Raw genomic sequence first — 27,220 nt, 5'->3', positions numbered from 1 at the left:
TTTACAGTGTTCGAGGTAGTAGACTTCCAAAGTCATAAAGTTAACTTTTGTAGTTCTGAATGAATATCCAGTTAGATAATTGGCATGCTAAAGTCTAAAAGAATTGTTTCTTGAAGTGTATCTTCTCTGGGATATCAAATATCTTGGTTCTTAATTTTCATTAGATTCTAAATCAATGGATTTAACTGGTGGATGTTTTTGGCTTTTGTGCAGACTTTCTATTCATATTACTGAGAGCCTAACTAAAAAGCAAGAAGCAGTGCAGTAAAAAATAAGTAAATGAGGTCATTAGGGAAAAAGTCTTGATTATAAGAAAGCGAGGTGTGGTCCTGCGAGGAGCTGCTCTTTGCACTGACTGTTACTGGGAGTTGTTTATTTAAGAGAGAAGGCGTTGTTCTTGCTACAGATAACCTGAGCACATAGTCTTCCTCTGTGTCTGCCTGACTACAGCCCTCCCCCTCTAGTGAAAGACTTGCATCTTGATTACAGAAAGGCAGTTCGCTTAGAATCAGTGCCAGAAGAAAGGGTGAAAGCAGGAAAAAAAATGTACCAGTGACACAAACTGTTTCTGTTTGTATTCGAAAAGCACAAAGATGAGAAGAAAAATAATTGGCTGAGAGAAACAAGTAAAAATGGTATTTTCTTGTTTTACCTCCTATATTTAGAACAAAATAGTGTTAATTAGGATATAATTATAAGGTCCATCTATTAATTCAAACAATAGAAGCCAATAGAGAAGTAACAAACAGTGACTCATTTATTTTTTCTCGAAGTGGGATTGTTCCCGTTCGCAATTACTCTTACACAGTGCGCTTCATTTGTAAAACTGCCTTTTCTGAGTGTCCTTACTAGGATTTCAGTTACTGATAATGGTCCAGATTCTTCCTTGAATTCTAGCCAGACAAGCCATCGACTTCAGGGAGGTTGCATGAACCTCTGAGGAGCATTTGGCAGAATGCTTACTAGCCAAATTCCAGTGGTTAAATAAGTCTGCTTGTTCATTTGATATGTTTATAAATGAAACACATAGGTCAAATTTTCAAAGGTCTGTGAAGCCATTGAGCTCAGTTAAATGACCTGCTCACCTGGAAAAAAAAAAAACAACACAGCCACCCATGCAAATCGTTTTGTTGTATGCCGTTGGCCAGTGTGTGCATGCAAATACCTTTGTTTAAGGTATGCAAGCAATTCGTTAGGCTTATGTTCAACTTTTGCAGCGTTTGTCTTTTGAATGACAATTAGCAACAGGAAACACTTTTCATTCTAATGTTCGGTATCATGAATTTGAATAAACAGAGTGGTTTGGAGCTCTTTTCTGATTTTCTAGGTATTTGGGTACACAGAGTTCTGCGCACAATCCTCCTCTGCCCTCGCAGCTTGCATTGCTGTTGCTTAGATATCTAGTTTTCCTTCAGCAGCGGTGTCTAGGCAGAGTAGCATCATTCATCACCATGCAGAGTCTGTTTTAAGTTTTCTGTTTCTGTTTCAAATATAAATCATTAAAATAGCACAGTCTTGCATGCATCAGGCAGTTGTCCCACTGAAATAGCCTGCAATGGTCTTTCTCAGCATGCAGGGTCTTTGAAGATCAAATAAGAAAGGTCAATCCTTAAGTAACTTCAGCAATGATGTTCTTGTGAAAGGGTCAGAATTGGTCTAGTAGTCTCACAGAAGAATGACTTGAGTCATCGGCTACTGTGTAACAGGTTAGTGCTCTGATTTCCATTGGTGGTGTTTACAACTCTACATTTATAGGCATTGTGACTTGAATGTCACTGTCTTTGTGCAGTGTCCTCTGTTTTGGGAAGGATGGTGATTGACATTTCATAGTTTTATATAATGTAACCAATGCAGAAGTTGGTTTACATGATTACTTATTCCATCTCCTTTTCCATTTGTTACTTTTTAAAAAAGAGCCTGTATCTCCTATTTCATGTGTCATGTACACATCATACACATTTAAAGACTTCAAAATATTTGGATAGGTGAGAAGCAGCATGGACATTTCCTAAGGAAATGTTGAGTAAAACCAGCTTCATTCACTTGATAGTCTCCTTGTATGATCTACTGTAAACATGCCTGAAAATGATAGTCATTCCTGTTATTAGAACACCGGGCAGATTGAGGGAGGTGTTTTCTAGGAGCATTTAATGTGTGTGCACTAGTATCTGGAAGAGAAGAGTGAGACACAAGTGTTTGAATCTGGCAGTTTAACACTATCCATTTCTGCGATAGTTTTGGGAGAGTGTTCTGTGCGAGCGAATCCTCAGGCAAACTATGGTTTCCGTGATTTTACAGTGAATTAATTTTTTTTTTCTTATAACATGCAGGATTTACAAAACATTTTAAATGCTATTTTTGTTTCTATTTTGTAAAACTTATCTTCACAGATAAGCTTTTGGGTGTCTTGTGGTGCACTATATCAAATATGAAGACTGTTTCGAGGAAAATAAATCTGAGGTTTACTGTAGCCCTTGCTAACAGTGCAGTCGGGATTTGTACAAATTATTCTTCAGTATAATTGCTGAAATTTCTTTTTCGTGAATTCTAAGGGTATATGGCAGTCTGCTTTATAAATATGTATAAATAAATATATATGTCTTATATCACAGAGGCACTCAGAGGTTTTTAATTATGTCACTTTGTATGGCTATAGACATTTCAAAGCTCTCCTTTGTGCTCTTTGTTATAAACATATTTTTTTTTCTTTTGAAGTCAGTGTGATATACATACTGGCAATTAAAAACTCAGCTCGGGCTTTGAGATGTAAGGTCTTCTTAATTAAAACTCAAACAAAAGCTACAAGCAAAAGACCCACTGTACGATTAAAGTCTAAAGTGTTATGATACATTAGAATCATTGTTAACTCTAGGATTTACAAAAATCAATACAAAGGAAAAAGAATCAACTGGTTCCAATTAGTGAAACCAATGACAGCATCCAACAAAACATAACAAAACAATGCAAAGCAGAGACCCTACAACCAAATCCTTAAGAAATTGGTCCTGATTGAAAATATACCACAGGCTATAAAGTTTTCTCATAATATATTTATTTCCATGATCCAACAATGGGCTTAGCTCTAAGTTTTAGATCTCTAAATCAGACAGGTGTATTTGTTTTGCCGTTTCTCAAGTGTGTAACATTATATAAGCTACACCCCCAAGTCTAATCTGATCTTCTAAATTAAGTGCTACCTTGATATTTGAATGACTGAATATTTCATAAGCACTTTCAATAGTCAGTGTTTGCATACTCCTTTGTCTGATTTTCTAAGGAAGGTAATAAATTTATATATATAAATATATATATGCATACATCTAACATTTATTTATTTTAGTTAAACTTACCGAGCCCCACTGTACGTATTTCTTTTGATTAAGACATTATGATACTGATATAATCAGCTAGACCAAACATGTAGTCTAGATTAAGCTACATTGTTTTACATCATCTTGACTTTTCTTGCTATGAAATACTTTTTCCCAGATTCTGAAATTAAATTGCCTAAGCTTTATGCATAGTTTAATTGTGTGGAAATGGATGAGACTGCTCACTGTATGTATGTTATTATTTAAATTATGTACATGTGAGTCTTGGCAGGATTAAAGCTGTACTTAGCAAAAGAAAAAAAAAAAAAGAAAAAAAGAAAAAAGGAAACATTTTTATTGCTGTGGTCTTTTGGTCATGGAGTCATATTTCAGTGACACCTATCACAATCAAGCCTGCTTCTAGTGTTAAAAATTATTGACTGTTACCGTTTCTAGTTCTTAAAACTCCACAACTATAAATTACATTGTAATTAACCTTTCATATAAATCAAGTTATCCGCATTGTTGAAAACATTTTATAAATAATATTAAGAAGGATACATGCAGTATATTTCCAGACATGCAATGAATTTGTTATGGCAATCATATACGTGTAAGATATATTCATCTACACACATATATATCATACACGTTATATACTTGACTGTACATTTATAAAATAAGATATATATATCTTATTGTGGTATGTTTCTAAGACTAACAATTCAGAACTAAATGTATGAATTCTGCACTATATTGAAAGAAGAGGGACAGCTCATTTATACACTGTTCTGTGGAACTGTGGCTTGAATATCATACTAAGAAATAGTACCAACTGTTTGTGAGAAAAAGGGATAGGAAGGATAATGATGCTAGTAATAAGGAATTGGAAACAGCAGTACATTTGCTGGACACATTAGGAAGGCGTTCTTCAGTTGTACAAAGAGTGATAAGAAAATGGATGACACTAAAATGTGTTAATTTTCAAATGCTGTTTAATTTTTTTTTTTTTTTAAACAGAAGAACAGAATATAAACTGAAATACACAAGAAGGTTTTCTTTTTTTTCCACAAATTTCCCTTTTTTTTTGGTCTGCTGTACTTTGGATGATATGTTCATTGTTGATTTTCATTATATGAGTAATTGTTTTCTTTTTCTTTAGTGAATATAGTATCTGTCACTGTAGTTGAAAGGTCTCTATGTTGAAGAACCTTATCACTGCTTGGAAGTGAAAGCCTCCTCTTCTGACACAGGATGTCAGGGACAAATTTCCTTTAGACTCAAGTCCCAGCTTAGTTGCTAATGGAGATTTTTAGTGAGATAAAACTTCTGCTGAAGACAAATAAGATTGTATGAAAAAAACAAGTGTGTATGTAGAAGTGGGCTTTTAGATTTTTGTTGCTGTAGAACTATCAAGTAAAATTCTAACAAATGAATGAATGTTACCATTTATGTAGAAAGATGCATAGCGACCTCATATTGAAAGGACGAAAGTTTGCTGATCAGCGTGGATTCTGCTGAAACCTGTAGGTGTACTTTATGAACCTTTTAATAGAAGTTCTGTATTAAGGAAATCTGATTTAAGTGTCAGATATAAATGAACATATAGTGCTATATGGTATATTGTCTCTATGGATACTGAGTGATCTGGAGAAGGATGTAAGGAAAGGGCAAGTAATATTTCCTCAATGTACTCTTCCACTTTCCCATGATCCCATGATAATGGTCTTCCTGATTCAGAGGTGGTACATTTGGGTTTAATGGACCTTGATAGAATTATCATTTACGAATATATCCGATCACTCTTGAACCTTTTAATTGACAGCTGGAAAGTCTGTGGGGATAAGCAGTTAGCAATATGTTGTATATGACAGTATCTCCTTCTTTATATTTGAACCTTGTAGGTATCCCGTAGATCTTGTATTATAATGGATGGGGAAATGCTATTTCCTGTTCATCTTCCCTGCTATATTCCATTCAGTTGTCTCTAATCCAGGTTAAAAAGTGTGTTTATTTATCCTCATGTGAAAGTTATTCTGTACCTCTCACTCTCACTGCTCTTCTCTGCAGAAAATATCCCTTTTCTGAGCGACACCAGCCTTTAGTACTGATTAATGAGATCCTCTGTGGCAATCCTTTTCACCTGAGTAAACTCGCTTTCTGATCAGGGATTTTGAAGTAGGGTCTTGATGTGTGGATGCTGTGGGGTAGTGAGAGCATCTTGATAGAATCAAAGAATGCCAGATATTTTTTCTTCAGAGAGGTATTAAAAAACCTTACTGGGAACTTCACAAAATGTAGACTCAGTTGACTTAGAAATGCCATCTGTAAAACTTAAGGGACATAGCGTTAGTAACAAATAACAAACAATTGGAAAACTCACAAGCAATTGAGAGTAGCAAGAAAATAAAGTGCAACCTGACACAGTCGCTGCCTCAGAAGCTCAGTGAGGGGTAGAAGAAGAAAGAAATAGGAGAGGAGTTATACTCCCTAGCCAAGTTGACCCTTTGGAAGAAGGTAACTATCAGCATTTGTTATGAGAGGTCTTGTTTTTTCTAACTCTGTCACCTCATTTCAGGTCTGACCAATGACATCTGACAGTTTTCTGCCAGAGGGCAGATTTCGTTAAACTGGGCACATTTTCCTTCTTTTCACTTCCTTGTGCTGACATTAAAGTGAGTTCTGGACTCCCTTGCTCCCATTAGTCGTTCTTGGTCATTAGCTGCCATGCTCAAATCCTACTACTATATACATACATATATGAATATAATATACGATGTATGTATGTATATCTGTCACACTGACAGAAAGATTTCAGGGCTCTGGTATGTGTCCAGATAAGGGTAATGAAGCTGTGAGGGGTCTGGAGCTCAAGTCTTATGAGGAGCGACTGAGAGCTGGGATTGTTCAGTCTGGAGAAGAGGAGGCTCAGGGGTGACCTTTTCACTCTACAGCTGTCTGAAGGAGGTTGTGATGGGGTGGGGGTTGGCCTCTTCTGTGTAACCAGTGATAGGATTGGGGGGAACAGCCTCTAGTTGTGCCAGGGAGATTCAGGTAGGACATTAGGAAATACTTCTTCTTTGAGAAGGTGGTCAGGCACTGGAACAGGCTGTCCAGGGAGGTGGTGGAATCACCGTCCCTTGAGGTGTTCAAGAAACGTTTAGATGTTGTACTGAGGGACATGGTTTAGTGGAAAATAACACAGGTGACAGGTGGATGGTTGGGCAGGGAGGTTTAGAGGTTTTAGAGGTTTTTTCCAACCTTGGTGATGCTATGATTCTATACCTTTTCTTATCCTTTTTCTTTAAATTATTGGTAGTTTCCTTATATTTACCGTGTGTTGTCAATATGAATTAAAGTTTAATATTAGTCACATCAGTCGTAAGTGTTCTTTGGAGGTTATACGATTAAGCTGAGACCTGTTCAATAGCTATTTAAAACCTGTTGCCCTGTAGATAGCAGAAATGAGAGGCTAACACACTCATGTCTGCAATGAATCCTCCTCTCTATTAAGATTTGTTTGAATAGTTTTCTGTCACAACAGGTGCACAATTATTTTATGAGTAAAATATTATCAGCCTTCCAAATTAGCCAGGGCAAAATGCAAGTTGTCTGATTAAATAATCAAACCCCATACTTAAAATGCTCTTGATTTCCACAGGAATTTTAAGATGCTAAGTCCCAGTCTATCAGTGAAACTATGATTGTTTGCAGCATGCAAGTATTAGCTTGTAGAGTATCCTGCGTGGTACATTTTACATAATTCATCCTACATTATACAAGACAAAACTGCTAAAAAAGCATATAATAATAGGTTTTACTTCCAGTCAAACAATTTTAATCTACCAATGAAAATATTATACTGTGCATTAAATCAGAAAAAAGTGGACTTCTAATGGAAACTATTTTGAAAGTGTTCTGCATTCAATTAAGAAGCACATCATTTTAGAAATACAAACCCCTCTGTTGTTTTTTAAATCATTTGGTTTATGAAGGGGGAGGGAAAAAAAAGAAATATCCTCTGAATTTGAAGTGCAGCTTGCAGTGTGAAGATCGCATGTCACCAGTTGTTGAATAGCTTAGTGAAATACAGCAACTTGGAGATCTGAGAAATGGCTAAGATCTGAAACAGTATGAATGGAAATCTTAGCAGTAACTGTCAGGTACAAATTATACACACGCATTTGTTTATTTTCATATCTGAATCTGTTTGTCAATCAAGAAATGCTATGAATCGGGGAGATAGGATCTCAAATACAAAAACCACAAAGTCAGAGACAGCATCTGGAGGAGCTCCAAGCCACAAAAATCAGGGAAGAAGCACGAAGGGAGCAAAAACTATGAATGTGTGCATGGATTCTGCCTCTATATACACTGAATTTAAATAATTATGTTCATACATCAATAAGAATAATTGCTGATAAAAATTATAGTCCTTATTTTGGGCAGCAATATGTTTTACTAAATGTGAAATTAAATGTAATTTATATTAACTAAGGGTAATAAGAAAGTGTGTAATGTAAATGGTTGACATTTCCAACATATTTGAGCATGTTGCTATTATATGTGAAGATACATTTTTTACATTTTATTTGACTTGGAAATATGTAAATTTACATTTGCTCCTAATATGTTCTATTAAAATAGGATCACAGCTCTGACGTCTAAGAGAAGTAAATTGTTTATACAGGATTCACCGTAATTTGAAAGTCAGTTATATCACTGATGTAACTCTACAAGACAATTTCAATTTTATCTGGAAGGTGGAATACAGTATTATTATAGGTACTAAAACAAAATCTCTTGTTAAAATGTTGGTGTTGCACTCAAGTTACAAAATTTCAGAAAGCGGTGTAACGTATGCAGACATTTTAGATAGGTGTGTGCAACTTAAATTTCTCTAAATGTGGAACAGCTTACAGAGATTTCAAGCTTTGATGAGGAAAATGAAATGGGCATAACTGTTACATGGTTTGTTTTTCAGATTCATTAACAGCCATAGAGTTCCTTTTAACTTGAAACTGAAAGAACTTCTTTTTCCCTTCATTTCTGTACTGCAGTGGCAGGATCTATTTACTTACACACTGTTAAGATTCTGCAAACCACACAACAGCTGAAAATTTTCTTATGTAGGGTCTCTGTTAAATAGAGAATTCCTACCTCAGGATTCATTTGTAAATTATTTAACAATGTTCACTATTTTGATGTTTTCTGCACCTCCTAGGGTGTAATTTTGGGTCTTGGACTTCAGCTACAGATGAGGGTGCCTACTTGCTCTACAAGTATGTTGTATCACCATTTGTATGGTGATAATCAGGGAATCACTGGAGAAAAAAGTATGGATGGTAATTACATGTCTGCTAAATCTGCTATGGGAAATATACATTATGACAGTTATGCCTATGTAAAATACTTTAAATACTTCAATACTTTAAACATATAGAAATCAATGTCAAGTTCAAGTTTGGAAGTGATGGAAAACTGAAGATGTATGTAATCAAACTGAAGACTGTTAAACTTATTTTGATGAAACAGTTTCCCCAAAGGAGAAAAAGTCTCCCTCAGCATAGGCCCACTCCAACTCTTGCAGCATGATCTGTGAAAGGAGAGTGCTGCTCTTCACTGATCAAAGTCAGATCCTGTACATCAGCTGGAATCACCAGAGCCAGGGCTGAGACTGCTGCTACAGTCTGAAACTGTAAAATTTATAAACTCAGTTACTGTGATGGTCCTTAAGAACCCATGAGAGGAGTGTGCGTGTATACATGGGTATGTGCGTAACGCACATCATTAGCTCTTAAAGAGTTTCTTTTCTGTTGAACTTAGGATATCTTATACTTGTTTAGTGTTCATGACTGACAGATAGAAAATAGTAAAATGATGTGCTGAGAACTGGAAGGCTAGCAGATAAACAAGATAATGATTTTGTAATGCATACTTTTACAAGCTTTTCTAGTAGTGCTTTTTTTGGACAGAAGTAACCATGTTGTAGCAGGTGCTTAGAAGTCATGTGGTTGAAAGTCACTTTTCTTAAATGTATAAACTGAATTAACACCTAAAACAACACTGAGTACTTTATTTATTAAATATATATATATATTTAATGTAGGAGGTAATTGTGAATAAGTGAATGTGGCCGTTGTCTTACAAATGAATTTTCTGTAGTGTTTTTACTTGTCATATTCATCTTATGCAAGTTGAGTTTCTCAGATGGACTTCTGTATGTGGAGTACAAGGTATAACTGAAAACACAGAATATTTCATGTGTACAAGAGCAGAAAAATATCATATTTTCTATTATATATCAAGTCAGTAATGGAACAGATCCAAGGAAGAAATTTAAAATTTGAAAATGAATGCAGTCTTTGATGCTTTGAAGTTACCAATGTGGCACCGGGCCCTAGGAAGTGATATCTCGATAATTCTGGTCTTTCAGCCATGGCTTCAGTGTCTAGAAGGTGAAGATCTCTCTCAAATGAAAATATACAGAAAACTTTTCTGGTGATGTTATATGATTTAGGCACGTTTATCTCATTTTTAAAAACAGAGTTAGATATCGTCCGATTTGATGAGTGTTAGACGGTTAAAGTATGCTTGAAAACAGCCAGAGATCTGTCTGCAATAATAAGAGAATGAAATCCATTTAAACTGCTTGTTCCAGAGAAACCTAAGGTCCAGGGAACACCTTGGAAAAATACCTGAGAACTTTTCAGATACAGTCAGATTTAAGTCTTGATGTATATTTAAAATTCATAGAAAGTAAAAGGCCACTAAAGGAATTGCTTAAGCGAAAAAGAAATATATTTTGCAGTTGTAATCAGCCTTCACCGTAGCTGACAGTATCTTAGCATCAAGGTCACTGATGTAACTGCTAAGCGTGTCACAAACATTACATTGTGAGTTGCAGTAGGGGAAATACATACATAGCTCTTTTTTAAAAAGGAACATGGTTAGCTATTAACTTTTAAGCCACTTCAGAGAAGTCTCAGTAGAAATGCCACCTTGCTTCTAGTTTTGTTTTTCCTTGCTAGGAAGAAAAAAACCAAAAATGTAATTGTGGTCACCGCAGAAATAAAATCATGAAAATGCAACTTGGACAAATTTTTGTTGTAAGGTGAGAGCAATAGTTAGGGCATCCTGATTTCTTAAATATATCCCAGGATTATTAATAAGGCTATCAATTCAAATGACATTGTAATGGACTTGAGAAACCTCTTGATGTGTTTCCTACATGCAGCTTTTTTTTCTTTCCAACACTGAGGGTTTTTTTTTTCTGGATTATCTTTAGATTTTTGCCTAATATTGTGCATAAAGTTCAGGCCTTTGAATAGCAAATCACACTAAGGCCTTAGAACAGGCAATATTTATGTTTTCGTTCAGAGTGATTCTGCCAGTGTTAGATTATCTGCATTTCTGGTTGGGCTCTGGAATAGGCTGCCCTGGGAGGTGGTTGAGTCACCGTCCCCGAAGGTGTTCAAGAAGTGTTTAGATGTTGTACTTAGGGTCGTGGCTTGGGGGGAGATATTGCTGGTAGGTGGGTGATCTTGGAGGCCTTTTCCAACCTTGATGATTCTAGGATTCCACGATATGCAGAATGAAATAAAATGATACCACTTTCTGGTTCTGAGACTGTGAAGAGTTTCATTACCGGTCATTCCACGGGGAAGGGTTGTGTTAAACGTTTTCGTTTGTGATCAACTAGGTATACAAATAAATTGAATTAAGAAAATATCCCAGTGTGCTTTTACTTGTTTGTGAGAAACATCTGGCTAAACTTGCTTGTGGTTAGTGTATAATTATTCCAGTACACTGTTAGAATATAGGTAGAACTTCAATTTGTAAATTTAGGTCACCTCTGGTTAATGTGATTTAGGAGTTTTTCTGCAGTTAAAAAGTTGGACTGATAATTTTGCAGCGTATTTCAAAGAAGCACAAGTAGTTTTTCATAGAAATCTAATTTGTTCCAGAATGGGCTTATTTTATTTGTTTGCTTACTTATTTATTTTTTAATTAAATCATGTGGGACCAACAAGCATTGCTTACTTTTTTTTTCCTTCTCATACACTGTGTCTGTGGTTATTATAAAAGACGAGATAATCCACATTTGTAGCATTAATATGCTCTGCCAAATGGGTTTTACAGATTAGTAGATTGTATGTAGCAGATAAGTAGCACTTTCAATGTAAAACTATTTAGTTACGAAAGAAATGTAAAATAATATTCAGTTTTACAAGCCTGAAGCTTCCAGTTTTGACCACCTAATACTGTTATTAATGAATATATCAGTGGACTTGTTTCAAAGCTCGCTGAAATCAATGTAAATCCTTCAACTGACTTCTGTGGGCATATTCTTAATGTATAAAAAGTTGTTGCTTTGCCATACATATCAAAGGCTTTTGACTAAATTGTCTCTTCTCAGATGAAGCAGGAAGTTTCTTCTTTACAGCTTCCATGATCGACAGGGTATGCTAATGTCCTTGTTTTGCAATAAACTTTGCTTCTTCATTACTTATCACCAGAGGCAATAAAAATCTTCAGAGGCAAATATAAGTTTTTCATTGATATACTTGTTTGTATTTGTAAGACATGAAAGATGAACATGTAATTAAGATCAAAATTAAAATTTATATTTAAAGTATATAAATCTTGCAGTACTAATACTCCTCATATTTATATTGAGACATTTTTGAGTGGTGTAACTACTAACTATAAAACTCATAGAAGTAACTTATTTAACAAGATATATAAAAAGTAACTGCAACAGAATAAGTCAAAATTCATTTCACAGGGGTACATGTCTCCTGTGTATATTATGCATTCAGCAATAGAAGAAATGCATTTGGGTAATAATTTTCTACATAGGAAAAGAAGCAGGATTACTAGAGTATTAAGATCTCACTCCAAAGCAAGTGAATCTATCGGCCTTTTAACAAAGCCGGTGCAGTGACATTTGTGAAATGGATCTTGCTCCTTGTTGCATCCACAGAAAAAAAGAATTAATTACTGTGTTTGTTCTCATGGACCTTGCTGTGACAGAGATGCTCAGGATCCATGTAAGGTACCACATCACCCTCCATAAAATTAGGTTAACACCAGGAGAGCATACAGTAGTTAGATGGTTTTCTTTACCTCATTTGCCCATGTTCAGTTGCAGATGTACATCTAAAAGCTGAATGGACTTCAACTTTCGCTTCTTAACATCACTCTGAGTATATATTCCCCAACATTACAGTTCAAAATGTTCCTCACCATTTTAGGAGAAGAATCACTTTATTTCTACAAATAGTGTGACAAAAATCTGAAAGAAGTGCTATTCAGAACTTTTTTGAATAGCTTGCTGATTAAATTGGAAATTTAATTAAAGCATATGATTCTTTTTCGTCTTCATTATTAATCTGCAGTTGAGACAATGTGACAAAACTGAGAAAACAAGCAAAAGCTTCATTTGCATCATGAACTTTTTCTATGAAAGACAAATAGCAGCTAAGGAAATCACATGTAACTGTAAGTCCTGTTATACAGGAAAATTAATGTCATCTAATTCGTATGAGCCCTACTCATCAGATGAGATATTAAACTAACTTCCTCTAAGCTCAGCTTCCTTCCAGTCATTTTTATGAGTGTACATATACAATTCTCTTTCCAGAATAAGATTAATAGAACAGATATTTAGTTCATCCCTCTGATTGAAGATACAAATTTGATTGGAGAGCTCTTCCTTCCAAACAAGTGCCTTTTTTTTTTTTTTTTTTTTTTGCACTTTCATCACAACAGGAAGAAATACTAAAAACAAACAAACAGAAATGTATAGGTGATTTGCAATTGTATCGCGTACATAATAAAAAAATAAGACTCATTTCAAAGAGTACCATGGTACTGAGAAATCACTTGTTAAAGTTAAAATTGAATATGGAAACAAAATGATTTTTATCCAGCTGTGCTCTGTTATGAAAGAACAATCAATGAAATGGGGCAATTTTGAAATCAGTCCTGAATTCCCCATTTACATTTTTTTTTCTTCAGCAGACTCAATCTTTGCATGTTGGTTGATAAGATCCTACTTATTCCAGACTGTCATCAGTTGTGACTCGTGACTCTAAACATTGTAATTCCAAAAGAGACTCTATCTTTGATTATATATAAGCAAACTATCACATCTTCTCATCTTAAATAGAAAGGTACAAAAAATATTTTTCTTTCACCTTTTACAGAAATTTTTGTATGAATGCTACAAACAGCTTAGCATTCACATGTCAGACCACCCATCTCTCCTCAAGACACAGCTGCAATATTCAACCAGAACTTAAACAGTACAGTACAACTCTGTTCAGTAAACTTTGTATCAGAAGAGCAGGAAAAAAAAGAGGGAGTTAAGAATTTTGTAAGAAAGTATATTTCAAATTTCTAATACTATGCACAGTTTGCTATGTCATCTTCACGTGATGCTGTCAGCACAAAGCATTCTCAGACACAAAGGTGCTTAGAACAGACGTATATTTAGATAATTCCTTACTAACCTTTCTCCATAGATAATGTAGTAAGCTATAGAGAAACGAAGAAATAGAATGTTAAAAAAATATTTTTCCATAATTTTCAATGATGGGATATTTATATATTTATATCTAGTCTCCGTAAGATTGGAAAAATTGGATATCTCCCTTTCCATTTCCTTATGGTACTGCCCCTGTTTTGATCTGTGATGCCCTAGGGAATTATAGGACTACTGGCTTTGGTGTTAGTTGTACAGACCTTACAAAGAGGAAGTTGCAGGATTTAAGTTTCAGACCTTTTCTATGACTCTCATATCATCTTGAGGAAAATATAACATTGGTCTGCTATTGCTTTTTGTGCTTCATATGTATTCTCTGAAAGCAAGCAGTGAACTAATCTTGTACCATTTTCACTTAAAATAGTAACTTCACTAAAATAAAAAAAAAAGAATTAAAAATAACAAAGGAAAACAAAACACTGATAAATATGACCCATTTGGGGATGTTTGCACAGACAAAATTCTGATCCTAAAAGTTGATTCCTACAGTGAATTATGTTTCAGTCTTTCTGCTATGTTTACTAACACCATTTCTGGCATAGAATCATAGAATGGCTTGGGTGGAAAGGAACCTTAAAGACTAACGAGTTCCAACCCCCACACCATGGGCAGGGACACCTTCTACTAGCCCAGGTTGCCCCGGGCCCCATCCGACCTGGCCTTGAACACTTCCAGAGATGGGGCATCCATAAATTTCTGGGCATCCTGTTCCAGTGCTTCACCACTCTCCGGGTAAAGAATTTTCTTCTTATGTTGAATCTACACATACTGCACCCTCTTAGTTTAAAGTCATTGTCCCAGCTGGCTGAGAGAATTCATTTCACTCTACTGCCTGCATTTTATAGCTTGTCTAATATAGGGTGCAGCATACTGTCACTATGCTCGCTGATGTAGTTTTTCTACAGAAGAGGAAATGTTATACAATTACATAACTGAATTTTCTGTATATGTATATATTTTTTCACTTTGAATACCTCTTTTTTCTTTTGGTTTTTATATATCTTTTCTTAATATCCATTTCTTTCTGCTATACGGCCCAAAAATACAATCTGAAATACTTACTGTTCCTATTCTCAGAATAAACTCCCTTCTCAATCTAAGGAAGTTCTGTCAATGATAATTAAATGGGAAAAACTGAAAGTGATGGTCAGGAAATTTTTCAAGTCTCACATTCTAGCTGAGTAACTTAAACAAATAGACCATCTTTCTTTCTCTCTTGTTTGTAATCTTTTTCTTTTAAAAAGCATTGGAATTGAGATTAGAGTCAATAATAATAATAATACAAATTTTGCACTATAACACCAGCATGTTCATTTTATTTTGGTGTGTTGTGCCCTGGGCTACAATCTCCTTGGTTAATGAAATAAAACTACTCATTTTTCTTTTCCCTTTACATCATCTTATAGTGTTTGTATTGCTGTACAGATTACTCACAGCCTGTGGCCTCTGCTGCATCGTTATATTCTATTTCAGCAAGAACAGGTTGACTGCGAGTTTTTAGTTGGAATGCTAATATGTATTTCTAATATGTATTTCCCTGTTTATATCCAGTATTATCACATTTTTCTCTCCATATAGTCTTAACAGATCTTTTTGAGTATATAGGAAGCATTTCTAAAACCATTCAAAGCACTAAAACATTCTCATAACCGAATCTCTACTTGCTGCTGAAAAACCCTAGGAATAATTGATTCAAAAAATTGTATTCATGCACATGCATGAATTAACAGTTAATATGTACTATTAATATTATTTAGAATATGAGGTGACAAGTTGTGGAATTTGAAAATCACCCCTGGAAACTGAAAAGAAAAAAAGGTTTTTTTTTTCTTATTTGAGAAAACAATTTTAAAATAGAATACTATATATGGAATAATAACAGTATCTCTAAATATAGTTAAAGCCCTCCAATGCTTATATCAGATACAGTTCTTTTCATATGTATGAAAGAGAGAGTGAGAAGTGCAATCGATTTATTGGAATTCTCTTTCTTTCGTGGGAGCTGTTTTGGAGGAGGGGGAGGCTAAAGCTCTGGCTAACATCACATTCTTTTGTACATTCCTGAAGTGGATTAAATTTTAGGACTCAACTGTGTATTTAGCACATTGCTAAAAATGGCACAAGGTACCATTGTGCTGCTCCATGGACTAACCAGAAACTACTCGATCCAGTCCTATTCCTAAGCAGAAATTACATCGTCAATTTTGGAGCTGTTTGGTAATTACTTATGACTAGTCTATGTTGATCTGGTCACTGCTGTGTTTTTTCTTGAATGTCCTACTTTAGTTTGATTGGAGCTACTGTGAAAAAGAGTCCAGCAAGAGAACCTGTGAGTATAAGGTATTCCTCTGGAAACACTTAAGAATTGCTATAAGATGATAACAGAAAAAAAAAAAAAAAAAAGAAGTGCAGAAAACAGTTGAGATTAAAAAAAAAAAAAAGTTAATGGCTTAGAAAGTGAAATTTTCTCAGGAGAAGACCCTGCTAAAGCTAAGGTATGAGCCTTTGCTGAGAAATGCTGAAGCAGATAAGCCTGCCTCAGTTGCCTTCGGACAATAGCAAATCTTTAGGGGAAATAGTCAACTGGATTGCAGTGTACATTCCTGTGAGTTATTTGTTCTTAAAGAAGAATAAACAGCTCTGTTATTTGTAAAGTCTGAAGAAGGGATAAACCCTTCAGATTCTTTTGAGAATGGAAAAACAAGTGAGTGAGATTCTTCACGTGGTTGAATCAGCTACAGTAGAGTACGAACACTTGGAGGTGCAACGATAAAGGGCACTTGTACCCAGGGACTCAAGTTTGCTTCTTGCTTGTATCCCATCTCAGTGTCAGGGAGAGATACGGATGAGCGTTGGTCTTCCGCACATTTGCGGTGTCCCTGGCTGGGCAGATGGCTGGTGGGTGGACGAGAGCCTCAGTGCAAGCCAGACTAAGCAGAAGTGGGTGCAGAAGCCCACTGATGGCTGCAGACAGGCCTGCAGCACGGTGTGCACAGCGCTGCAGCTGGCCTTTGTGACAGACATCGAGCAGCCCTGCTGTCACTGCCCCGGGCCCCTCCTGCTCTTCTGGGTGGGCACTCTCACATGGGAAATGAAGGTCTGTCCCTGCCTGGCTGAGGCAATTCACCTCCACTTTGCTCCCTGCAATTTATAGCTTGCCTAAGAAAATGTCTACCCTGTGCTAGATTTTAGTAGTATTTAAACTCTCATGTTCTGCAAATCATACTTAGTTTCCAATAGTTTCAGACCACTTGCTTCTAGGGAATGGCTTAAACATATGAACTTTCATGGATTCGAAACTAGGATGAATACTACAGAATCAACAGTTAAGCATTTTCATCCATGTCGTAACAATAAGATGCTTTGTGCTAACTGAAGACATTTTTTATTTCTCTGAATGACAAACAGATTTTACTCTATAGAACATCTTCAGCGGTTCCTAATGTTAATTTGCATTATTGTGTGTGGGCATAGGGTGTTAATTTTTCCTTGCTAAAAGTTTAAGTTACAGAATCATTTTGCAACATATGGGCAGGGGGAATCTCACACCTCTGCAAGAGAAGCTATCCAGTGTGATTTGCATGCTGGACATGTTTGCCACACTGCCTTCTGCGCTGGGATGCTACAAAGCACAATGGAAGCATTTATAGAACTTTTTATTGACTGAGGACTGGACAGTAGCATATGGGAACATCAACAATTGCTAACTGATAATGAAATAAAGAAATTCCAGTATTCTTGTGTTATAAAAAGAAGGGGGAAAAAAAGTCATTCAGAAATTAGTCATATTGGTTCAGCTGTTGTAACCAAAGACTGATAAGATAATAGAGGTCTTTGTGGCTGTTTTCCACTGAAATGCTTTATCTTTATGATGCACTTGGGGCCATTTAGAGTGGAAAGCTTTTTAAACTGCTGTTGGAGTTAGAACTCAAATTAGATGCTATTGCAATGGAAGGGGGTTCCTTAGTGAGGCAGCCCTCACAAAGTGACTTTTATCTCCAAAGCCCTTCCATTACATTGTTACTTTCTTCTGTTTTCCCTGTTTATTTTTGTTGACTTTTGCTGCCCTATTTTGTGGCATTTAAACAGTGACCCAATCAAAAAAAGGGTAAATGCTAAACGCTGGACAGAGCCTGTGAAGTAACGACATCACAGCCTATCTGATGTGCGCTGCAGACTGCCGTGTTAGACAGAATGCTTTAACCAGGTTATCTCTGGGCAGCTAAGATCAAACACACTTTCTTTTAAGTCTAGCATTGGGCTTCGCTTTCTTCTCAAACAATGTCCATTAAAAAAAAACCAAAAAACCAAACCAAACCAAAAAAAAAACCCAACAAAAAAAACCAACAAAAAAAACCCCCAGAGTAATTGATTCATAGGGACTTTTTTTTTTTTTTAATGCTGAAATTTCTTAGCTTGATTCAAAATCACTTTTGATTGTTGGTTGAATTACTCTGGTTGCTAGTACTTCGGGTCTGCAGTTATGTGATTTAAAGCCTTTCTTAGTTTCTGGCACAGACCATAGTTCTTTCCTGGTTTGCTGTCTTTTGGTTTCGTATAAATCACGCTGTGTGTTCATTCTGAAAACATAACAAAAATAATCATTTGTGATTCATTAATTTGTATTTCCTGTAGGTATACAGGATGAAAGTTCGTTTAGATGCAGTACATAAACAAGGATGATATTTTTAATGCTTTATACTCATCATGGAATTTGAGAGAAATGATAATACTTTGCAGCTGTGCAGAGATCCTGTGCAAAGATCCCAAAGTGCTTCAGAAACATCAGCTAGCCTGACATGCGCACCTCTGCCTGGTAATCTTTTATTTGGGTACATGTTGGAGCACTAAGGAAGCACATTGAGGAACCCACAGTAATTTAGTATCACAGCTAAAAATTTGACTTCAGCAAGCTTTGGATCAAGCCTATAAATTCTTGGCTTAGTTATGACTACATTACTTTGTCCTTTATTCTCAGGATAGAATATGAAGTTATATGTTGTTTTCTTTTGCTCGGTGTCAAAGAGATTAGTTTAGAAGTCTATTTTCTGTTATTCCTGCTTTTTATTTTTCCTTTGCCAACAGTTAATGCTTCGCTTATATCTCGTGACAACTTGCCACAAGGACAGTTCCAAATCCAACTCTGAAAAGCCTCCTGTGTTTGTTAACATGCAGATACATCAGTATATCTCAATATAGTCCAAATATGCAGTAATAGGTAATGGGAATGTGGTAAGGTGGTAAATCAGGGATTAATTTAGGAACTACAGTTATATTCTCCCCTGTAGTTACAGCATACTAGATTTAAATATTCTTTGAAACACTTTAAAAGAATCTAGGTAGTTAAAATGCAAAATGGTGCTTCTGATTTTTATTAAATGCATTTTATTGTAAGACGTGTGATCTTCTTTGCGAACCAGAAATAATGTGGTGCTGTGATCAATTTTACAAGGCAGGTCTTTGCCACAGACAGAATTCTTTCTAAATGTAATTTTAGATCACAAGTTGAACTCTTCTTTCTTTTTCAGTAGATTTATAGCTACTTCTTATTTTCTCAGTCCTGGTTAGATTGACCTATGACCAGAATTTCTCAAAAGTTCTCTTTGATGCTTTAGTCCTGTTCAGTCTGACCATTTTATCTCAATTTGTGCTCCAGTCTACGCAAAAACAATAATAACCTACTGAAAAATTAAAATTGCATTATTTTTGGAGCTTGTGACAATAAGCATGAAGTCAAGAATATACATCCAAAGAACTATCACAAATAAAAGACCATTTTTTTTCCTCAGAACTTGTGGTGAAAGTAATTGTTATATTTGCAGTTTTACAAAAAGTCTTTGAACACTATTGACTTCTCAACAACACAAATTTTTAAATAGTGCTGGTGAGGGGAGTCAATGGATCAAATTCAGTTTATCTGAAGTCACTGAAATAAAGGCCCCTAAGAAAAATGTGTCAAATTTAAAGGTCTTTCCTAACTGAAGACCATTTTGCGATAGAGCCAAAGGTTAATAAAATCAGTAGTGAATGTAGCAATTTTACAGATAAGCTATTCACAACTAGTGTAGTTACTTGAATAAAAAGCTAATTCAGTTCTAAAATGCCACATGCAGTAGCAGTGAATAGCTGCTTTTAGGTGCTTTCTGGAGGAGGATAAAATACAGAATCACAGCACTCTTCTTTTCCAGCATCCCTGGCTGCCTGTAAATTGCTGTGAATGGGACTGTAGGCTGACAGGCTCTATTAAGACAAACTGCCTTTCTCATCGGAGAGATAAAATAAATCAGGTGTTTAGTCAAATTAAAATACTTCAGATGGAGCAGGCCCTGGGGAGCACTGATCCACCTGACAAATCTGAGAGAAACTCAAGACAGATGTGTTTGGGGGATAAGGAAGACCCCATGAAAAAAAAAAAAAAAAAAAAGTACTGCTGTCTTTGGAGCAGGAGAATAGGATTAGAAAAGAGAGAGCTGTGATATATAATATTTTGTGGATGCTGGCATATTTACTGTATATTTTTTACTAAGCTTTTTGTTTTATCTGTTTTTATGGCAAATACATTTTACAGAGAGCTATACTTTATTTTATTTATAGGTATTTTTTAGTCAGCAGAAGAAGTTTATTTACTGGTAATGAGTTTAGGAATCTCATTGCTTACTGCAGTAAGTGGATGCAAAACAGATGATGATGGCACACAGCTACTGATGACCTCTCTTGGCCCAGCCAGATCAGCTCAATCTGGTCTGCATTCTGAGCAAGTTGTTTTTTATTGGTATTTAAACTGTAAAATAATGGTTGGGATTTTCCACTCTAAAATTAAATTATACCTCCCCCTACTCTCGTCATACAACAACATGCTGCATCTTGTGCTTTTTCCTGTCCTGAGCCGTGTTCGGTTAGGTGTTGTGCAGCTTCATGGAGGTCTCCTTATTTTCCAGAAGCACAGTGTACTTTCTGCGGTCATCAGTCCTACCCTGTTGTTGGATCACATAGCACAGTGCAAATTAAAGAGTAGAGTGTTTTAAAGGGGGTTATTCATTTTAGATGTGTTTCTCTGAGGGGGGAAAAAAAAAGAAAGAAAAACAATTACTATGAGTTTCTGAATAGGAACAGTTACTTATGTTCTCTATTGTATAAAATTAAAATAATAATAATAATGAAATGACCTTATAAATGTGCTGCAACTATATCAAACAGTTCTGACTAATCATAACAAAACAATAAAATATCATAGCCTTAACAGGCTCTCTTTGTGGTACCTTTCTGCTGATGTTATGAAGCAAACAGAGAGTATACAAAGCATACAGGATAAGATAGAAACAGAGCAGGAGATGCATATCTGCTTTGGGTGTGTAAAGTATTTTATGACTGTAAAAATCAGAGGTCTGCATTACAATGCCAGCGCTGCTTGACAGATGTGAAAGTCTCGAGCTGTGGTTTCCCAGGTGGCAGTGAATGGGAATAAGTATCATTTGAGGCAGCAGGTTACTTCCTATTGGCTTTTTAAAATAGGCGGACTGATTGATCTCTTCCTGCCATAATGGACAAGTAGGGTTTCTTTGGCAGAACAGTCCTTTATCTATAAAAATAAATGTCAGTGTACTAGAACGTATTCCAAAGCACCTAACTAACCTTTCATTCGTGTTGCAAAATATTCAAGACTAAATCAAGTTAGAGTGTAAGGTGGTTAATGCTAGTCAGTGCAGAAGTCCTAGACAATCAAAATGATGTCAACAGCATGGAGCTCAGTACAGGCTAATGGATCCTGGCAAGGCAATACATTCTATACAGATATTTTTCCAGAACTGGCTGACTGGCAGAGCACAGAGGATCATTGTTGGCGGTGCAGAGTCCGGTTGGAGGCCTGTAACTAGCGGTGTTTCTCAGGGGTCTGTGCTGGGTCCGGTCTTGTTCAACATCTTCATCAATGACCTTGATGAGGGGATAGTGGCCACCCTCAGCAAGTTTGCTGATACGAAGTTGGGAGGATTGGCTGACATACCTGAAGGCCGTGCTGCCATTCAGCAAGACCTGGACAGGCTGGAGAGCTGGGCAAAAAAAAACCGGATGAGGTTTAACAAAAGCAAGTGTAGAGTCTTGCACTGGAGAGAAATAATTGCATGCACCAGTACAGGTTGGGGGATGACCTGCTGGAAGGGAGCTCTGTGGAGAGGGACCTGGGTGTCCTGGTGGACGACAGGTTGGCCATGAGCCAGCAGTGTGCCCTTGTGGCCAAGAGGGCCAATGGCATCCTGGGGTGCATTGCAAAGAGCGTGGCCAGCAGGTCGAGGGAGGTGATCCTCCCCCTCTACTCTGCCCTGGTGAGGCGTCATCTGGAGTACTGCATCCAGTTCTGGGCTCCCCAGTACAAAAAAGACAGGGATCTCTTGGAAAGAGTCCAGCAGAGGGCCACAAAGATGGTGAAGGGCATGGAGTATCTCTCCTATGAAGAAAGGCTGAGTGAACTGGGTCTGTACAGCCTTGAGGAAAGAAGGCTGAGAGGGGACCTGATCCAGGTCTATAAATATCTAAGGTGTGGGGGGCAGAATGGTGAGGCCGGACTCTTTTCAGTGGTGAATGGAGACAGGACGAGGGGAAACGGCCGGAAACTGGAGCATAGAAAGTTCCACACAGATGTGCACAAGAACTTCTTTACAGTGAGGTGACGGAGCACTGGAACGGGCTGCCCAGGGAGGTGGTGGAGTCTCCTTCTCTGGAGATGTTCAAGACCTGCCTGGATGCCTACCTGTGCGACCTGGTGTAGGGAACCTGCTTTGGCAGGGGGGTTGGACTCCATGATCTCTGGAGGTCCCTTCCAACCCCTACAATTCTGTGATTCTGTGATTTTCCCAGCCAGGTACCTGCCTAGACTTACTTTTAAAATCTTTTTAAAGTTTGCTCTGAAACAGCTTTTTGCAGAAATAATCTTTTCTTGTTTCAGTTGTGTGTGTCATCCTAAGGATTTGCAGTAAGCTTGAATATTTGAGTGTCCTGCAGTTTTAACTTCATGCAGCCATTGTATTTCAAGGACTAAAAAAAAGTGCTAACCATTTCTAAAACTTTCACTGCAACATGAGAAGTTACTTGTGTTTCCCTATCAGAAACCTTTGTCACATGCATATTGAGATAAGATTTAGCATTATGGAATGCTGAAACATTAATATGTAGCAGACTTAAAACTAGGATAGTTAATAGTGTCTAAGACATTGAATATTTTCAGTACTTTATGTACTAAAATGCAATTAACAACTGTACAGAAAAACAAGTACTTTTTGTATCTGTGACTTTGATTGTTTACAGTGAATGAGTTTGGCCATCTTTTGATAGAAGGCAAGTGTAGACAGATGCTATTTGTGTGACACTTGTGCAAAGGAAAGCCTGTCTAAGACCAGTAAATGGTAGAGCATCTTGGGTTTGTGACCTGCTTAGCAAGAGTCTGTCTTGTTTTCCCTCTCCTTATGAAACCTGTCAACCTCTTTCTTCTCTTCCCTAGAAGATACCCATCTTACTCCTGGGAAGAAGGTGGAGTCATAATTTTGGTGACAGTTTCTCCATTTCCTCCCAGGTCCTGTTCCTCACACATTTTCTTCCTCTTCAGAAAGCCCTGTAAATTCCTTGTCACAATTGTGAATGGAGGAAAGGAAGGATGCTAATACCCTCTCTCTTATGCTGCTTCTCCTATCATTGTGGCAGATAACAGGCTTGACTACTTCTCAATTTGCTTAGCTTCTTCTCTAACTTTCAATTCTCCTGTACAACTTACAATTGGTTCATTTATGTCCTTTCCAACCGTGAACCTCCTTCATATGCTCTTCCCATATTCCCAAACTGCTGCCTCAGCTTCTTATAGTGCTGGGAGTCTGAGAAGCTCGCACAGGGTAATGCAGTGTACAGCTCAAATATGGGAGCTGACATTGCTGTTTGTGACAGAGTAACATGTTCATATGTAAGATGGGATATTTTTGCATTGATTTGCAAAAGGACCCTGTACTCTTTACTTAGGAGACCCATGCAATTTACCCATAAACAGACCATTAAGCATCATTAGCGCAAAGAATAAATGTACCGTAGTTTCGTATTAATTAAGCGCTCTCCATAGAGTAAACTTTGAAAGTTAAATGAAAATTTTTAAGCCGTTTTCTCAGGTTAGCCATTTCTCTTAGGGACAAGTAGAGCTCATTTTAAATACATATTCCATAACTAAAGCTTACATTTACCCAAATGACCCGCCAGATATATGGGCATTTCAGAGAAATGATCAATAAACTATTAAACTGCTTCTTCGATGGAACAGCAGCCTTTAAAATTTTCTTTTGCATTCTTGCATAGTTAGGGAAAAAAACAACCTAACAAAATATATAAAGTGAAGGAAAATTATATCTAATAAACTCTGAATGTATTTATCACACTGGGCAGATTTAGATGGAAAGAGATAGGGATTTGTACATGTTGCATCATTAATTTCTCCTGCCAGAAAAAAAAAAATAAAAAAATTAATACTCTATCTTTTTGCTTCTGTTTTTGTTATGTCCTCCACTTCTAAGGGCATAGCAAAGCTATGTGCTACATTCTTTGGGGATTTTTTAGTAAAATATATATTCAAGCTGCCACTTGAAATAAGCACGTTGGTGATTCCGCCAGTTCTTTTGTGAATATTACTTGGTAACTCTCGTCTATCTCATATTTACAGTACGTTTTTTCTGCACATTTAGGTACACCAGAAAGCCTGGCAGAAAAAGAGCGACAGCTCTCAACCATGATCACCCAGCTGATCAGCTTACGGGAGCAGCTCCTGGCTGCCCATGATGAACAGAAAAAGCTGGCAGCCTCACAAATTGAAAAACAACGACAGCAAATGGATCTTGCTCGCCAACAGCAAGAACAGGTGAGGATCCAAAAAAGAAACCTGTGAAAACCTGTGAAAATGTGAAAATGGTTCATGTAGAATGCTAAACATAAATACTGCTATATTGTTCTGCTCTGTCTTTCCTTTTTCTTTTTTTTTTTTTTTGTTGTTGCTGTCGTTGTTAAAAGACCTTATATATCTTCAGAAATTGTTTTTTTTTTCCATGAAGAGAAAAAATATTGCAGAATCCTAAGAGAAAGGAGGGTGTGGAAATTCAAATGATTTCATTCTTAGAACAAATTGAATTTGATAGATTTCACAGTTCTTATTTCTGTACTGAGAAGTGATTTAGGAGTCACCAATGAGCCACACTGTAGGTATTATTTGACTGTTTCTCTTTTTGACAAGAAAAGAATTGGACGGAAAAATGTAATGCCAAAACTTCATGAGATACACTTTATAAGCAACATTTGGTTTGTTTGTTTGCATGCTGGTTTTTTGTTGGTTTGTTATTTATTTATTTATTTAAAGAAATCCATTGGCCAAAGATCTCTCCTTTTCTCACAAGTGGAACAACAGTGGTCCCATACAGTAGTCCCCCAGGCATTAGATCAGACAGATCCAAATGAATGTGTGATTTTTAGGAATCTGACATTATTACTAGAATCATCTTTTCAGTTAAAAGTATTTTATAGGATATATGCAGCAATACATGCTCTGTTGATTTTAATGAGTTGTGACGTCTCGTATTTTATGTGCTTGAGTATTTGCCCACATGTAGGAATATGGACTCATCCCCTAATGGAAAATAACATAAAGGAACACTGTAAAAAATCAGAAGTTAGAATGTCATTTAGCCATCCAGAGATGACACAGTAATTAACTATTGACACTTGTGAATAAGCTAGCACAAATTAATCTTGACACATTTGCAGACGAGTGATATCTTACAGTGAACACTTTGTAATTATATTTCAAAATGAAAATTAAATGACACTTAAAACTAGGTTGTCATGCTCAATGAAGCAAGCATGTAGCTCAACCGATAGGCAAATAAAATTCAGAATTTGAGCCACATGGTGCTTGTGTACCCTACTTTACTGTGTCAAGTCTATATATCAAGATTCTGCTATGGTAAATTGCATTGTGGGATACTGGATACATTTTCCATTGCAGTGCTGTTCTAAAAGGAACCATTGAGATGAGATGCTTCATGGTATTTTTCTGCATTTTTTCAGGAAACGCCTATTCAAATGGTATTATATTGTACATACAACTACAAAATCTGTTCACAGGCAATCAAGAACTGTAGCAAGTCAGTGCCTTTGCGTATGTAAACAAAGGTCTCACTGTTGCCTTGCCTATAGCTTACAACGTGAAGTAGCAGTTGGGTCACCAGCAGCTCCAAACAAGCCTTGACATAGAGCACTGTGAATCTGTGGAAAAAGATATGTCAGAAAGAATGACCGATGATGCAACTCCATTCAGTGTCTGATTTCAATATGAAACTACAAGAAATTCCTTTCTGGAACTCAGTATCATAATAATAATTCTTCAAATACCTTCACTGACATTTTAGCCAGGAATGTGCTACACTGTGAGCGGAAACCCGGCAGAACTCATCTTTAGTGATGAGCAACATAGTCCAAATGTGTAATAGCACAATTGATGTCTTACTAATTAAAATAGTAACACAAGCACTCGCATAGGTTTGTTAAATATACATAAGTATTTGTAGCACAGGCCTGCTTTTCCAAGTGCAGACGCCACTGCAGACCACTGATAACAGATGATCTGAGGTGCTAAGATCTGCCTCTGGGCACTCAGGCAACCTCTGTTTGAGCTGCCTTTTTAACTAACAGACCAGGGCCTGATTTTTCAGTCTGTATTCACCGTAATTTTATTGGATTTACTGGGAGATTGGTCCAGAAATATTTGACCACCGAACAAACTCCAAAGGGAATTTGATCCCTGTTGCAGGCATCGTTGTTCTGGGCTTTGATAGTTGCTTGATTCCTTTTATGGTGCACTTTGCTTTGATCCAGTCCCAGAATCAGAGAACTCAGGTTGTTTCTTTGAGGCCATGTGCCAGACTTAGAATGTATGGATTTTTTGTTGGTCCCCCATACAAAAGTGCGTTTCAACTGTAGCAGTGGAAAAAATGACAGAGCTATTTCCAGGTGAAAAAGTGAGAGATGAAGGAAATGACAGACTTGATCTCTGTGAGCACTTATGAGCCTCTAATATGTACCTGCAGGTTCCTTATGAGTTATTCTGAATGGTTTGCACTACGTGCAACTACTTTGCACTAAGACTACAGATTGTTTATTTCCAAATCAATCTTGCTACCTTTCATTCACTTTTTTTTTTTTTAATAATAAAAATATTTTGTTTAGCTTTCTCTGTTTACAACAGAGTGTGCTTGAGGTTTTGCCAAAATGGAAACAGTGAACTTGAGTGATCAAACTCATAGTGCCACCAAATTTGTGCTGTTTTATGGGGTTCTTCAGCTCT

The 27,220-nt window shown here is 36.6% G+C and overlaps 1 protein-coding gene across 9 annotated transcripts in view; it reads left to right on the top strand.

The window, feature by feature from the left end:
• Positions 1 to 27,220, top strand: part of SOX6 (SRY-box transcription factor 6) — a 366,018-nt gene that overhangs the window by 194,635 nt on the left and 144,163 nt on the right. For all 9 annotated transcript variants that reach the window (XM_042813506.1, XM_042813507.1, XM_042813505.1 and 6 more), the window contains one exon: positions 24,573 to 24,745. In XM_042813506.1, the coding sequence (XP_042669440.1) occupies positions 24,573 to 24,745 (173 nt within the window). The remainder of the gene's footprint in view (positions 1 to 24,572; positions 24,746 to 27,220) is intronic.

The sequence above is a fragment of the Centrocercus urophasianus genome, unplaced genomic scaffold (genome assembly GCF_019232065.1).
Source record: "Centrocercus urophasianus isolate 14NV4802_14NV808 unplaced genomic scaffold, USGS_Curo_1.0 seq_14, whole genome shotgun sequence".
NCBI lineage: Eukaryota > Metazoa > Chordata > Aves > Galliformes > Phasianidae > Centrocercus > Centrocercus urophasianus.
This window is presented reverse-complemented; position numbering and strand designations above follow the sequence as displayed.